Source organism: Cyrtonyx montezumae, unplaced genomic scaffold (assembly GCF_038088225.1).
Source record: "Cyrtonyx montezumae isolate F1298 unplaced genomic scaffold, pur_monq_1.0 scaffold_20, whole genome shotgun sequence".
Lineage (NCBI taxonomy): Eukaryota > Metazoa > Chordata > Aves > Galliformes > Odontophoridae > Cyrtonyx > Cyrtonyx montezumae.
In genome coordinates this window covers 617,501-632,500 of record NW_027071937.1, presented here as the reverse complement: position 1 = coordinate 632,500, position 15,000 = coordinate 617,501, and the positions used below count along the sequence as shown (strand labels likewise).

Below are 15,000 nucleotides of genomic sequence, written 5' to 3'. Positions count from 1 at the left end.
GCTGCAGGAGCTGTGCTGTTCATGGAGAAAGGCTGGAATTAATGCACAGCATAATGGCTGCTGGAACCAGTTAACCACCTTACGGCTCTGCCGTTCCGGTGAGCAGTGTGGCTCACGCAGGGGCAGAACAAGCACTGCATCCCCACCTGTGCACTGTGTCATCTCTGTGGCTGACTTCACGCTCACACTGCCCAGGCTGGATGCTGTGATCACAGTGCAGCACTCAACATTGAGGTGAGTGCAGTGTACCCCCGTCACCTGCTCCAGGGACACTCAGCTGAGCTGAGGTGCCTTCATCGTTGTCTGTATCTGCTCGATTCCTTCCTCTTGAGCTTCGGGACCAGTGACTCCTTCACTCTCCTCTGCAGATGTTGACTTCTGCATTTCAGCCTTGGAGCATCCACTGTCCGTTGTCAATTTGCAGAAGGAGTGTTGGTTTTGAGTGTTAATTTAAGTTTGGATGGGTACGGTCATTCTGGACGGAGCCCTGTGCAGCCCGTGGTGTGTGTGGGAGCAGGGCAGCAGGTCCTGGGGGCGGATGTGGGGCCCAGGTGTCGTCTCCTGCGTGTGGAGCGGTGGGGCCGGGCTCTGAGCGGAGCACTGGGTGCGCTGGGTGATGCATCGTGTCGTCTGTGAACCTCTGAACAGGCAACAGAAATAATTTAAGGAGGTGATGAGACGTTTTTATTATTCCCATGAAATTATATGGAATTATAGTTTTAAATGAAGGTGACAGGTTTAAAAGGTGCATTTCAGCGCCAAGTAAACGCTGCGCTCTCTCAGGGCTGGGCAGCTGGCTGGACGGGTCCGTGCTGCACTGGGCGCTTGGACGCCAGGCAGAGCCTGGGCAGAGCACGCCCTCGCTGAGCGCTGCCGCTCGGGGCTGCCGGGCACTGCAGCGGGGAGCGCGGCCGTGTCCTCCCGCACAGCTGCAAGGAGCTTCATTGTGCTGGGATGCACGTGGCTGCATCACACCTTCAGTGGAAATGTTGATTCGGGAGGCCGCAGCTCCGGTGATTTCTGTACAACTGTGACTATTTTTAAACTTTGTTTTCAGCATTGTTGATGACAGCTTGGCGCCGTGCCTGCATGACCTGATTAAACTTACAGATTGTCAGCCTTGATCTATAGGATGCAGAGGAGAATGCTGACTGAGCATCACTTTGGAAATTCTCAATCTAAAACAGAAATTAGATTTAGAGTATTGTCCCCAACAGTGCAGTGCAGAAGCAGTGGTGATTCCAGACACAGCGGCTGCCCCAGCAGTGAGGCAGCTCGCTCCCCGTGCTGTACAGGGCAGCCCAGACCCCGTGCCTGCCCTGTGCCACGTTGTGCCTTCCTGTGCTGCCATTTCCTCACTCTGCTTCTCATGTGGCCATTTCTGGGCCGTTGCCTCAATTCTGCCCCATTTCCCCTTCTCTGTGGGAGCTTTCAGCACTGAGTGCCACTGTGGAGCTGGGGACCACCGCGGCTGTGTGCCTGGTGCCAGCGGAGCACAGCTCCTCCTGAGCCGCTGGGGTTGAAGCAGCAGCCCTTTCCTCGGCCCTTTGTGCCGACACTCGGACTTGCAGGAGCAGAATCCAGTTGGGCAAGTCTCAGCTGGAGGAGTGCAGTGCTCAGGTCCATTTGGAAGGAAACAAGGAGAAAATTTGTACTTTGTCAATTACTTACTTCTGTTTTCCATGTGGTCTTGCGTCAAAACAGCGTAATGTAGTTGGGATAATTCCAGCCTTGTTTGCTGAGATACACCCTGGAAAACTGGAGGATGCATGCATCTGTACTTACGTGGATACTCTTTAATATGTACAAAGAAGTGTTTAAAAATTGTGCAGGGTCCTTTAAGATCTGGAGGAAGACACTCTGGCTCTTTGTGGGAGCAGGAGGGGTTCTGTAGGATGCTGGGGGCCCGCGGGGTTGGTCTGTGCTGCACTCCCACGAGGAGGGAGTGGGCAGGGCCAGGCGGATGCAAGAAGTACTGACGGTGTTTTCTCTTGTTCTCTTTTTTCTGCCCAAGGTTTGAGCATCCGAGGAGCCCAGGAGGAAGACCCTCCCGATCCCCAGCTAATGAGACTAGACAATATGCTTCTGGCAGAAGGAGTCTCAGGTCCGGAGAAAGGTGGGGGATCGGCGGCAGCAGCTGCAGCCGCAGCAGCCTCTGGAGGGTCTTCAGATAACTCTATTGAACACTCAGATTACAGAGCCAAATTGACCCAGATCAGACAAATCTATCACACAGAGCTGGAGAAATATGAACAGGTCAGACATCAGCCTCTCAGTTGTTTGTGTCCCCGCTGCTGCCCTCACACCTCTGCTTGCCAGTGGCTGGTGCCCAGGGCCCCGGTGGCTCTCCCTGTTCTGGATGCCTGTGCTGCCTGCGAGGGCCGCAGGGCGCATGTTTGCATGCCCAAGTGTTCTCTGTTCCCGAGCCAGTATTCCCCGTTGTGTAGCCAGCCCCGGATGGAGCAGGCTGTGTGTGCCCCTGGGTGGCTCAGGAGACTCGTGGCCGTGGGGCTGTGTGCAGTGCGTGCTGTGTGTGTGATGCTGGCACCTGCAGGGCTGGGGAGGATCCGGTTTCTCCGTGGACAACTGCACTGGAGCAGAGGGAGTGGGAACTGTGGTGCCCTGAGACCTTTTCAGCCGTCTCAAGTTTCTGGTGGAGCCTTTGTTTTCCACTCCCAATGGTGTCCTGATAAAGCTGGCAAACCCTGAGCCCACCAGCTCAGTGAACTCAATCAGCGGCAGTTTCCTGAGCAGAGCAGGGGAAGCTGTGCCCTTGCCCCTGCCGGTCCCAGCACAGTGTCACTCTGAACAGGCCCAAACCACAGACACGAGGCGGAGTGGTGACAAAATCCCTTGGAGCTATGTGAGCGGAGAACCGTGCACCATGGCCTGGCTGCCTTCCTGCAGCTTCCCTGCTTTGCTGTGCAGGGCTGGGTGCCTCTGTGCCAGTCTTTCCCCCCTCAAGGGACCCCACTTCACCCCAAAGACACTGGTGTCCAGTGGGGCTGCTTGAGCTGTCACACAGTGGTGCACAGCCTGCAGCCTGATGTGAGGATGGGAGCAGAACTGGGGCTCAAGCAAATGCAGGTCGGTGCTTACAGCTGTTTCCTGGCACGTCTCCTTTGCCTCTAATAAGTTTAATGATGTGGGGGAAGCAGTAGCATTTTTAGCCCTGTAGCTCCATTTACAAAGGTTTCAACTGAAATGTCACAGCCATCCGTCCACACCACGGGGAACTTTGGAGGATGCTCGAGTGCTGCTAGGAGAGAGAGAGAGGTGAAGCTGCCCTGAAACATGTTCGCTTCCCCGTTGATCCTGACACCCAGCAGCGTCTGCTCTACAGAAATATGCTAATTTCCCAGCCCTGCAGCAGACTGTCTCCTGCTCGCCTGTCTCAGCAGCGCAGGGCTCCGTGTGCCTGCAGCCGGGCTGCTGCCACGGGGCAGGGCAGCTCCCGCACCGCGTCCTTCCTGGGGATGCTCTGCAGACGGAGTTTGACGCTGACGTTTGTTGCCAGCTAGGGGAATGGGAAAAAAAAGAAAGGGAAATGGAAAGTGTGTCATGCCATCACGCAGCTCTCCCCTCGCTGTGTGCCAGGAGAGATGGTCGTACACAGGCAGCTCCTTCCATAATTTACAGCCGCTATAATAGAGATGACATATTGAAAGCTATCTTCTATAATTACACTGAAATACATTTTTTTGCTGTAGGCAAAAGTACTGTAAGGGTCCCAGGTCTCCTGGAGCAGCTGGGAACCTGCTTTCTGAGTTCACAGATGTCTTCTGGATTCACCCCAAATTGGGGTGAAGTGTGGCTGCTGGGAAGGCACCACCTCCCCCTCCCCTCTGTGGCACCATGCAGCTGCAGAGTGTCTGGGGCTATTCCTTCTCCTCCCCTCGTGCTCGCCTTGATGAAGCGTTAAGGCTCGCAGAAGCATCCTCCACTCCTACAAGGTTTCTGAGCAGGTTAACAAGGCCATCACTTATAACCTGACATTATTAATAATGTCTCAGGCACCAAGCAGGGGCCTGAAAAATAGCACTGAAAGAGGGATCAAGTAGCTCGGACGTTATAAATAAACAAGAGAAAACAAGACAGAGCATCGGCAGCGTCTGAGCGTGCTGCAGGAGTGCCACAGATGGGAGATGCCGGGTAAACAAATTAAACACAGGCCCTTTGCAGAGGTGAAACCAAATGAAGGCTTGTCCAGCGATACGAGGAAATTCAGGGAGAGGCTTTTGCTTCTTCGTCTTCAAAAAACAGCTGATCTTTTACATCTGTGGAGAAGTACTTTCCATGGAATAGAAATGCTGGAAAACACTTCTAAGTAACAGTTACCATTTGAATAGTAGTTTGAAAATGAATTCCCTGCGCCCACAAACAGCAGCCATGTGATGAGCTCCGTGCCCGAAGCGTTTCTCCAGTGCCTGAGACCTCAATTCAGCAGCACTGCCCGGGCAGCCTGAGCCCGGCACCTCAGGAAGGCCATGGCTGCACTGGTGCATCGCTGACCAGATGACCAGACCTGATCCCTTTGCCAGCAGTCAGATGGCCAAAGCAGAGTTGGGCTCAGGGCTCCCGCGGCGAGCAGGCAGATGCAGCAGGCGAGGCCACCACCCCGGGCATCCCATGTGGAGCTGCAGCCACAGTGCAGGGAGGTGTGCGGTGGGACGGGGAGCAGGAGGGCACCCGGCATGGAGGGGTGGAGGCAGGATCCGCGTTTTGCTGTGAGTGGGGACAGCGGGCAGCGGGAACGGGCTCTCTGTGGCAGCTCGGGTAGCATGGAGCATCCCACCAGGAAGGAAGGAAAGTCAGCGCAGCCATGGTGGGTCAGACGGGGCCGATACCTGCAGCTGGAGCCCAGGCTGCAGCGGGGAGCCCGGGGTGCAGTGTGTGCAGCACCCAGCACACAGTGCTGCCCTGGTGGGGTGGGCAGTGCCCCAGCCCGGCGCTGCCTCCCAACGGTGTGGTGGGAGGTGGATCAGCCTGTAATTTGCTTCCAGTAGTGTAAAGAAAAAAAAAAAAATCACTGTGCCTGAAGTGTATGCATCTTTCTTAAGGGTGTACCCAGATTTTAATTATCTAAATGTAAATACTTAACGAATTTTACTTAGAGTAATGAGCTAAAGTGCACACTACATAAATGAGATGTTCTAATTAATCATGTATGAACTACTGGTTTAAAGAAAAGCTATGTGAATTCTGCGAATGTTGGGCTATTGCCAAATTGCTAATCAGCATTTGCATTCATAGATGGCTTCACTTAATAAGTTGTGAGACGTTCAGCAAATGTTATAGGAAATTATGAGTTTTTAGATGCATAAACTTTTCACTTTTAACTCTTTCCCTCACACCAGCCATTGAAATGCAGGAGGATTGCTGAACATGTAACTGTAGGGCAGATCTTAGAAAGATAGAGTAGCATAGTTTGGAAGGGAACTTAAAGATCACATTGCTCCAACCCTCCTGTCGTGGGCAGGGTTGCCAACCACTAGAGATCGTAATGGTATTTTTAACCTTGGCTTCAGAAGAAAAAGCTGAGCTGGAATCAGGTAGATACCCGATGCACATGGTCTGATCGTAGGCTGGATGCACAGAGTGAAGTCCTTCAGCCTGGTTTGGAACTCTGCAGTGCATGGGGAGGGCTCTGTGTGCCCCCCTCGGCCTGAGCAGCACTGGTGGGGCTGAGGGCTGTGTGCCCCCGCTGCGCTCCAACTCTGTGCCAGCAAACCTGGGGCTGCACTGCCACGCTCCAGGCAGGCAGCAGGCCCAGGGTTTGTTTTCGAAAGAGATAAAGGAGACATAAATCAGCATAGTTTGTGGCAGCTTGCAGCCTGCGTGGGGGGAAGCTGGGATGCCAGTGTGACAGCCACTTGGTCACGCAGAGGCTCAGATCAGCAGAGCCTAGTGATGATGCAGCCTGCAGAAGTTTATATCATCGTGTCCTTTCGCCCGCGCAGTCTGGGGCTGGTGATGGATGGCTGCTACAGCCTCCCCTCCCCAGCGCCTGCCTGGCACGGCCGGGCTGTGACGCTGTGTGCAGGAGGGGGCTGCATAGGGCTGCTCCAAGGGGTTTAAACTCCCCAACCTTCTGCGGGGAGTGAAACCCTCCCGTGCTGCCTGCCTGCGTTCAGCACCCTGGATGTGCTGGCTGCTGGCAGATTCTGCTCCTGCATCTGAGCGTGCCAGCCCCACTCACAGCCCCCGGCCACTTCCCGGTGCCTCCCAGGTCCCACTCCCATCGGCTGGCTGTGGCACTGAGCACTGCTCCCTTCATGGATGGGAAGGGATGAGGGCAAGGAGGAACCGTGCAGTGTTGGCTGCTGCCAGCTGCATGCAGTCTGCTCCCATGGCTGCGTGTGGGGATGGGGCTGTGCGAGGGATTGCATGCTTGCTGGGTGGCACAAAGCAATTTCTAAGCCTCTCCTTCCTTCCTTTGCAGGCATGTAATGAATTTACCACACATGTGATGAACCTGCTCAGAGAACAGAGCCGAACGCGTCCCATTTCTCCTAAGGAGATTGAAAGGATGGTTGGCATCATTCATCGAAAATTCAGCTCCATCCAGATGCAGCTCAAGCAAAGTACTTGTGAAGCAGTCATGATTTTAAGGTCGAGGTTCCTCGATGCCAGGTAAGGCTGAGACAGCTGCCCCTGCTCTTGCTGGGATGGAGGAGCTGCTGCTGGCAGTGTTTGTGCCGAGCGCAGTTTGTTTAAATGGCTGCAGGTACCAGCATCTCCCAGCATAGGGCCATAACCATCCCCACAGCACAGCCATGTTACCTGGGAGCAGCATGCCACAGCCTGAGGCTGGCTCTGAGTTAGCAGCTGTCAGAGTAAGAAAGATGTGGCTTCCAAAGGCCAGATCTGCTGGCCCTTGTCCCAACAAGCTGTCGCTTGAGTAGGGTAGGTGTTGGCAAAAGAGGGGCTAACAGTCTGGTTTGCTGGGATGACCCAAGAAGGTGGGATGCTGCCCCAGCACTGTCCCTGCTGCAGGAGCCTGGCAGCTGGCTGAGCCCTGCAGTGCAGGGAGGGCCCATGTGGAGCCTGCCGTTAGCAGCCAGAGCCTGCTTCACACCTGAAAGCTGTGAGGAGCTAAACAAGAGCAAAATAATTTTATTAACAAGGAGGTCACTGGCAGGTGTGGCAAATTAGGGTAATTACAAACAGTTGGAGGAAATGTCTATGGAGAGCTCCAGTAACTGCAAAAGGTAAAGCTTGCAGATGCACATTTTAAAGTGATTTCTTTAAAAAGGAGGAAGGTAAATAAGGCAAAATGAGTGGAAGCACAGTAATGAGATAAATGCAGCTCTAGGGAGAGTCTGCCTGCTCCAGGATACAGCGTCGTTAGCAGCACTGTGATGCTCCTGGAAGAGAGCACTGGGGATTGCTGCTTGGCTGCCTGCTGGCCTGCAGCACTGCCAGTGATTGCAGCCAGCCTGGAGGGAAGGGAGCTCTGACAGAGCGTTTAACTGGAGACTCTGCAAGGAGCTCTCAGGATGGCAAGCAGTGTGTCCCAGCATGGGGGAGGACAGCTGTGCAGATGCTGCTGCTGTGGCCCTTAGGGTGGGCAGGCCATGGCCTGTACCTCAGAGTGCTTCAGCAGTGTGTGCAGGCTGCTTGGCTCCCTGAGCGTGGGGTGAGGATGTGGCGTGCAGGTGGCCTTGCTGTGCCCATCCCAGCAGCCCCGTGTGGGAGCCCTGGCTGAGTGTGTGAAGGGAAGGGGCTTGGTGATGCTGGTGGAGCAGGCTGGGTGCTGCCTGGATCCATGCCTGGATCCATGCGTGTCCTTGCCTCGTCTGCTGCCACAGCGTCTCAGCCTGCACGGTGTGGGAGTTGTCTGCGTGTCCCTGGGAGAAAGACCCTCTGCGCTGGGTGACACTGAAGGCAGTGCCCAGATTCTGGTAGGGTCAAAGCTGCAGCCCTCAGCACGGTGGCAGCTGGGGGCGTGGGGGTGGCTGCATGGTGTGTGCTGTGCTCTGTTGGCATTGGAGCAGCTGTTGTTTTCTTTTCTCATTTCAGAAGGAAAAGACGCAACTTCAGTAAACAAGCCACAGAAATATTGAACGAGTATTTTTACTCCCACCTCAGTAACCCTTACCCCAGTGAAGAAGCCAAAGAAGAGCTGGCAAAGAAGTGCAGCATCACGGTATCGCAGGTGGGCAGCAGGGGGAGCGCGGCCCCGTTCCCCGGGCAGACTGCCCCAGCTCAGCAGGGTGGGCTTCGGTGGGGGCTGGCAGCGTGTGCCCTGTGCTCTGTCCTGATGCTTTTGGCTCTTTTAGCGACCATGAGTGGATTCAGGGCTCGGCAGGGGAACAGGGCATGGCTGAGTGCTGCTGGTTGGGGCGAGCTGCCTGTGTGAGGTGGTGGAAATAAAGGGAGAAACGTGGAAACAGCAACATCCTGCTTGCCATCAGATTGCTGTGTGCAGTCAGAGCTCTTCCTAGCTGAGCCTTATTGTCTCTATTGTTATGAATTTGTTACAACTTTCCATTATTTCAGGGAAACCCAGTTTATTGACAAACGTATAATCTATCTCTATAGATCAGAATTTCTTTGATTAGTTGATGTCGTTTCTCTAAGCCAGGCAGACACGCAGCCTCTTGATATTGCTGAGGTGACACGAGTGGTTTCTCTGTAGCAAAAACGAATCAGGAAGATTAACTCCTTTTATCTTGTATAACAGATGCTACTGTAAAGTTAATGCAAGAAAAACAGCATCTCTCTAATCAGAAGGGCTTAATTTCATGGGCTGGGGCTGTTTTCTGTACAGGCCAAAATATCTGCGCAGTTCTGAGCGTTCTCCTCACAGTGATGCTCAGGCTGATGGCAGCAGTACATCAAACTTTGATCCGCTGTTCCTTCAACAGTTTAGAAAGAGAAATAACACGTTGAGTTTCTTGTGGCCTGTATGCTTGACAGAAAGCCAAAATAATCCCACAGCAAATCTGGCACACACAGCCTGGGAGAGGTTGTGCTTGGGTGGCAGAAGAGAAAGTTCACCAGCAGTGTCCCTGTTCTGCAGCTGTCCCATGGCAGCGCTGCATGCCATCTCCTCCCAGCTCCCTCAGCTCTGCTTATCAATATTTCAGGTCCTTTAGAGGAACAACGCCTGCGGCGAGTGTGTTAACTATTAATGATTGCAGGCTTCAGTATTGGCATTATTAGCAGCACAACCTTTAGCTTTATAATTAAGACTTGAGTTGAGATTTACTTTATAATTCTCTCTTGAATCCATGAAAAATTCAGGTTCTTTATTGAAGACCTTCAAATGAAATCTTCTGTGAGAAAGGCCACTCAGCTCCCCAAAATCTGATCTTACTTAACTTAGTTTGTACTTCTGATGGCACATTCTTTAGCACAACCATCCTCTGCTGTGAGAGAGGCCAGCAGAGAGCTGTGCCTTGCTTGCTCCTCAGCATGCAGCATGCCCTGCACTGCTGCTGGATGAGAAACGTGTGTGCCCAGTGCAGGTAAGGGGTGGAGGTGGGAGCAGTTTCTTCCAGTCTACTTACAACTGGCTGAGGTGATGAGCAGGAATTTTGTTTTTCCTCCTGGTGAGTGCTCCTAGAAGGAAGCAGATGTTGTTCCACTGTGCCTCCGACGTGGGCAGAAAATGGTGTTTGCAGCCCATAGAGCCTCCTTTGGGAAGACTGCACAGAACTTGCTTTCTCTCAGGTTTCTCCTTTGTCACTGCTAGCATCACACAGGTAACTGCAGCCCAGCAGACAGCTCTGCCCCAAAGGTATCACTGCAACTTTCCCAAATTCCTGGAGCCAGCCAAACTGCTGCAGAGTGCAGGAGGACCCATGCAGCTTGGTCCACAGCCAGATTTCATTGCTGATTTCAGCCATTTTGGCTCAGTATGGCTTATTGCAGTACCTCCAGTAAGTGGTGTTTGAAAAGTCCTCCCACAGGAGCCAAGGTGGCTTGCTGTGTAGTTAGGAGCGCCAACGCCATCAACATGAAGTTGGAGAACGCAGAAACCAGCTCTGCTGGCACAGTGTAATCAGGGAAAACACACACACTGTGCTGGAGAGCACAGCACACCTGCTGAAGAGATGCTTTGTATACAGCCAGGAGCCAGAGAGCTGTGTCTGGCAGAGTAGGAGGCAGTGATCCTGGAGAGTGGGCAGATAAAAAGCTAGACCTAGATAAGGCTGAGGAGGCTGAAGGAAATGAGATGGAGCATTTGAGAAACCATAACTGATCGCTTCTAGTGCTAATAGATCTGATTGCTTTCTTAATTGGCTATTTGATAAGATTTAATGTATATGTTGTAGAATGAAATAAAAGGCAGGCAGATGGTCCGAAAGAGTAGCAGCAGCAGTCAGCCTGTAATGTGAACATAGGTTTGCCTCTTTAATATTTGATACCAGCATGAATTAGTTGCTCCCTGAATCCATTAGGAAGCCTGGGTGAGTGATGGGAGTCGCTGCATTGCCTCCTCTGTACCACTCTGCACATCCTGAGCTTTGAAAGGCGACATTTCCCAACCTAAGTGTAAGGACAGCATTAACCACGAAGCACTGACATCTGCCAGCAGTGCAGGTCTGGGGCAATGGCTGAAGCTTCCATCTAGCAAGGAGTGTCTGAATGGATGGAAGGAGCCCCCGACCATGGGAAGATCAGAGCACCAGAAAACGTGTCACCTAACCGGAGAGGAGCGTGCAGTGAGAGGGGCAGTGCCTCTGATCAGCTGGTTACTTGAGCTCCTGATCAATCTGCTTTCACCACTAGATAAGTGTGGATACTGTGGCTATCCTGCTCTTTGAGTTTTCTGAGGCATTTCCAAAGGCCGTGTGGTGAGGATGCAGGATTAGTTGATATTTACTAGGTCAGACTGGGCTTGTCTTGCTTTGTACTGAGAAATGTACACATTTTTGAGGCCATCTAGCAGAAAAGCTCTGAGCATGCACTGTAAAACAGCACAGTGCACGCTGCTCTAGTGCTTGGCAGCAAAAGTCAGAGGATGCGATCCAGAAATCGGGTAAATTGAGCAGTCATTTAAAGTACTGGCAGGAGTAGCATCACCTGGGATGAGCAACGGCATCCACGCGAGTGACTGAGCTGCACCTTGCACTGGGTTTCCATGGGAAGTCTCTAAGCAGATACGGTTCCAGTCCAGACCAGGAGTCCATCTGACATGGTGTTGCCTGGTGCTGTGCCCACACTGCTGTCCCTGTTGGGGACCCTGGAGGTGCAGAGAGCTGGGAAATGAGAAGGGGGAAAGCAGCTAACTGTTGGCTTTCCAAACTCCTGGAGGTTTCTGTTTGCGTTTGATGAAGAAGCTTGGTCCTTTTTCTGCCTGAGCTGGGCTTCCCATGCAGCCTCTCCTAACGATGATGACTTGTACTGTCAGTGTCTGAGGAATGCTGGGGGCAGATTCACGGCAGAACATTTTCTCCCTCAAACACTTAATTAGTGAAAATTTGGGATCAGCCTCCCCCCAGTTAAGCAGCTGATGGAGTCCTCTCTGCTGCGGCACTTGACTGAGCTGCAAAGAAACTTGTCTCCCAGAATTGTTTGGTTGGAGGTGGGAGATGGATGGTTTTACTTTTGGTGCTGGTGTTTAAAATACTGTGTGGAGAAGGTGTTTCAAGAAAAAGCATAAAGGCAAACTATTTATTAAGATGAACACCTCACACAATTTCATTTTAAGAGTATGGAAAAGGTAATTCTAGGGAAAAAAATGTCCTGAACAGAACGTTGTTGGCTGTAATTTAGAAGCACCCGATCAGCACGTGTTCGCGGGAGATAAACTGTATCATCTGTTCTCCCCGCGCCATGGCTGCGAGGCTGATGCTTTATACTTTTGCAGATGAGTCTCTTTCAGGGTGTCATGAACAACTATCAGTCTATCATATGAGCTATAGAAAGGGCATAGTCGTTGCTGAAAGCATGTCAGTGGATTACAGCAATAAAATTTTTCACTGCTTCAAACAGAAGAAGAATGCGCCTGACAAGAGAGTGTATTTAAAAATCTTTTATGGAGGAGTGCAGGAGCTGCAGCTCAGCGTCGTGCCCGGCTCCGTGCTGTCCTGCTCCGCGCGCTGACGTGGAGAGCTGCGGATTTATGGGCTCTTATCCTTGACTTCATTTGGGAAGCAAGGGAAAAAAGATGCAGGCTTAAATAAATAGCTTCTAGATGGAAGGCTGTTGGCTTTGGAACAGGCACCGTAATTGTGCCGTGCTTGTTTTCTCTGTTCTGTGTCATTTGGGTGGGTACAGAATGCAAGCAGTGCTACAAACCCTTGGAAATGTGGTGGAAAATTTCTGCAATCCATAATATTTAGTTAACTAATTTCAACAAGAACAGTGATGGTCATGTGTCAGCTGGCTCTGTGCACAGTGCAGGCAGTGCTGACACAAAAGGCAGGCGGGTCCCGTCCCACGCCCCCAGCACACACCAGGTATCAGAGCACTTCAACAAGAATTCGTGATGTGTGGCATGGGGGCAGTGAGCCCTGTGGCTGAGGAGCAGAGGGCACAGGGCTGTGATGTCCCTGCTGGAGGGGCTGCAGTGCTGGGCTGGTGTGCTTTGGTCTCAGAAAGAGTATAACGTTTCTGGATATTCATTTTGATGTGGTATATGGGTTAAACATAACGTACGATTGCTGCTCCTCTCATTGCTTCCAATTAAACCTTGCTTGTTAGTTTAACCTCTAGGTAATCCCATCAAACAATTGATGTCAAGGAAACACTGCCCACAGTGGCTCTGGATGAGTGGCCATTAATTTTAATTGCCTTGATATTAAAGATTAAGAAGTATTGGGACTAGCAGAATGGAAACGATCTGATGTCAAGCAAATCCACTCGATGAGGCTTCCCCAGGCTGCTGGTGATATTAAAATTTTACTGTGAGAATTAAATAAACCTTTATTAGTGATGGCTGTTGTTTGATTGGTCCACGGGTGTGCATAAACAGAGGGATCTCGTGCACATCCATGGACAATAGTTGATGTACAGAGATTCCTCAATTATGAAACTGTTAATAAAGCATAATCTGATTGTCCACAATAATTATTTGCTAGGTTTCATTAATGCATTATTGCTTCTCTGACTGACAAGATAAATATTAAGTGCAATATGCAGAATACAGTACAGTACACACAGCACTGTCTAGGGAAGAGAATGTATAGGGTGCACATCTTGAATTCTGGTTAAAAGCTGAATGCTTTTCATTGATGGTGTAAGATGTGTAACACTCGGGGCCTGGGGCAGGGTCTTGCTGGGCGCTGCAGTGCACTCCTGGCCATTTCCGAGGAGCTGCAGTGCTGGGGGGACGTGGGAGCAGCCCAGAGTCACCGCGTGCCATGCAGTGTGGGGCTCTGGTTCCTCACTGCAGGCTGTGGCTAATTACCACTGGTGTTGTTACCAGTCCCCTCCCCGCTACCTCTGTCTCCTTACAGATGCTTTTTTGTCTGGGCAGCTTTGGCTGTTGCCTATGTTACAAACTGAGGCTGTTCAGCTTTGTTGTATTGCTGAAGTTAAACAAAGGCACTGGAAACCATTGCAGGATCTTTTCTGAGCTGCTCCAGCGGTGACCTCTGCACGGGTTAATGGCTGTGCCCTGCCAGCCGCCTTGGGTTCAGTACAGTATCTTCAAAGGGAGATGACAAAGTGACTTTTCAGCCATTATTGATTTATATGGTTCCTTTCATTTCCAGCCGACCAAACGCAGCTCTAGGTGTGGGCTGCCAAGGTTGTTCTGCCCCCCAAATAGAGAACAATTTAAAGCAGTGTCTGCTCAGCCGCCGGGCACCTCGCTCCGTGCAGCAGCTCTGCAGCATCGCACTGCCCTCGTGGGCAGATGGCAGTGCTGGCGGGAGACAGCAGGCTCCAGCATCTGTGTGGTCACCCCTTGGCCATCCGTTTGCCAACGGACAAGCAGAACCAGATCAGACTCGTACCCATGCTCGTGTTGAAGTGATCCCTGATGGTTGCTGGGGTGCCTGGCAGGCGCGGGCTGGGGCTGAGGCTCCGGGGTTGTTGCTTGGCTCAGATGTGGTGTTCGGGTCCTTCAGTCTGCCCCTCCTCTCCCCAACGCAGGTCTCCAACTGGTTTGGCAATAAGAGAATCAGGTACAAGAAGAACATTGGGAAGTTCCAGGAAGAAGCCAATCTTTACGCAGCGAAGACGGCGGTGACTGCAGCGCACGCCGTGGCCGCGGCCGTCCAGAACAACCAGACCAACTCCCCCACCACGCCCAACTCCGGTGCGTAGCAGCGCGTGCTGGGGCAGCGAGCTCAGGGCTCAGCCCTGCAGCAGTGGCAGCGCCGCCTGGGAGTGGGGCCGAGGGGGCCGAGCTGCAGCTCCCGCCCTGGGCTGCCTTCTCTCGCTGCCGGCAGTGTCTGTGCTTCTGCTATTGGAAGCATTTTCTGATTCCGTGACAATCACAGAAAATAAAGCGAGGCGGAGCGCTCGCGGCTGTGTCTGTAGAGCTGTTACGTTCAGCGTCAAGATAAGAACATAAGAACAAAACAGGGATATTTTAGCATGCACTAATTAAAATTTAAACTCCGGGTTGCTTGGAAAGGGGTTGATATTATATATAAAAACCTAGGGACGCAGCTTTTATTCCAGAGCCTAACCACATCTTCTTCAGTAGCGTTCAGAAACTGTCTCACTAGTGCACTGTTGGCACGTTGCAAACCTAGGCACTAAGTTAGCAGAGGGAGCATCTAAGGAGGAAATCGCTTTGGGGCTTCAGAGGCACAGGTTTCTACAAAGCACAGACATGTTTGGCGCTATTTACAGTGAAGTTTTGCCACAGCATAATTGTAGACAGCTTTTTAAGGGTGTAAAGATCCATGGGGGAAAAAAAAACCCTTTAATCAAAGGAAAGTAAGAGAAAAGTTCCTCCTCTGTTGATAGTAGATCAGCTAATTAGAAATATCCAGGCACTTCCTTTTGGAGGAGGCAGCAAACACGGGTTCCAAGTTCGTTTTTCAGAGCATCTAGCAGCAGTGTTTCAGGATGAAGCGATGCACCAGAGGA

The 15,000-nt window shown here is 51.9% G+C and overlaps 1 protein-coding gene across 3 annotated transcripts in view; it reads left to right on the top strand.

Annotated features, from left to right (window-relative positions):
- PBX3 (PBX homeobox 3) overlaps positions 1 to 15,000 on the top strand; it is an 89,544-nt gene that overhangs the window by 70,066 nt on the left and 4,478 nt on the right. For 2 of the 3 annotated variants that reach the window (XM_065737342.1, XM_065737344.1), the window contains exons 3-6: positions 2,015 to 2,256; positions 6,443 to 6,633; positions 8,023 to 8,158; positions 14,053 to 14,218. In XM_065737342.1, coding sequence (XP_065593414.1) covers positions 2,015 to 2,256; positions 6,443 to 6,633; positions 8,023 to 8,158; positions 14,053 to 14,218 — 735 coding nt within the window. The remainder of the gene's footprint in view (positions 1 to 2,014; positions 2,257 to 6,442; positions 6,634 to 8,022; positions 8,159 to 14,052; positions 14,219 to 15,000) is intronic. The other variant, XM_065737343.1, reaches the window with a different exon arrangement.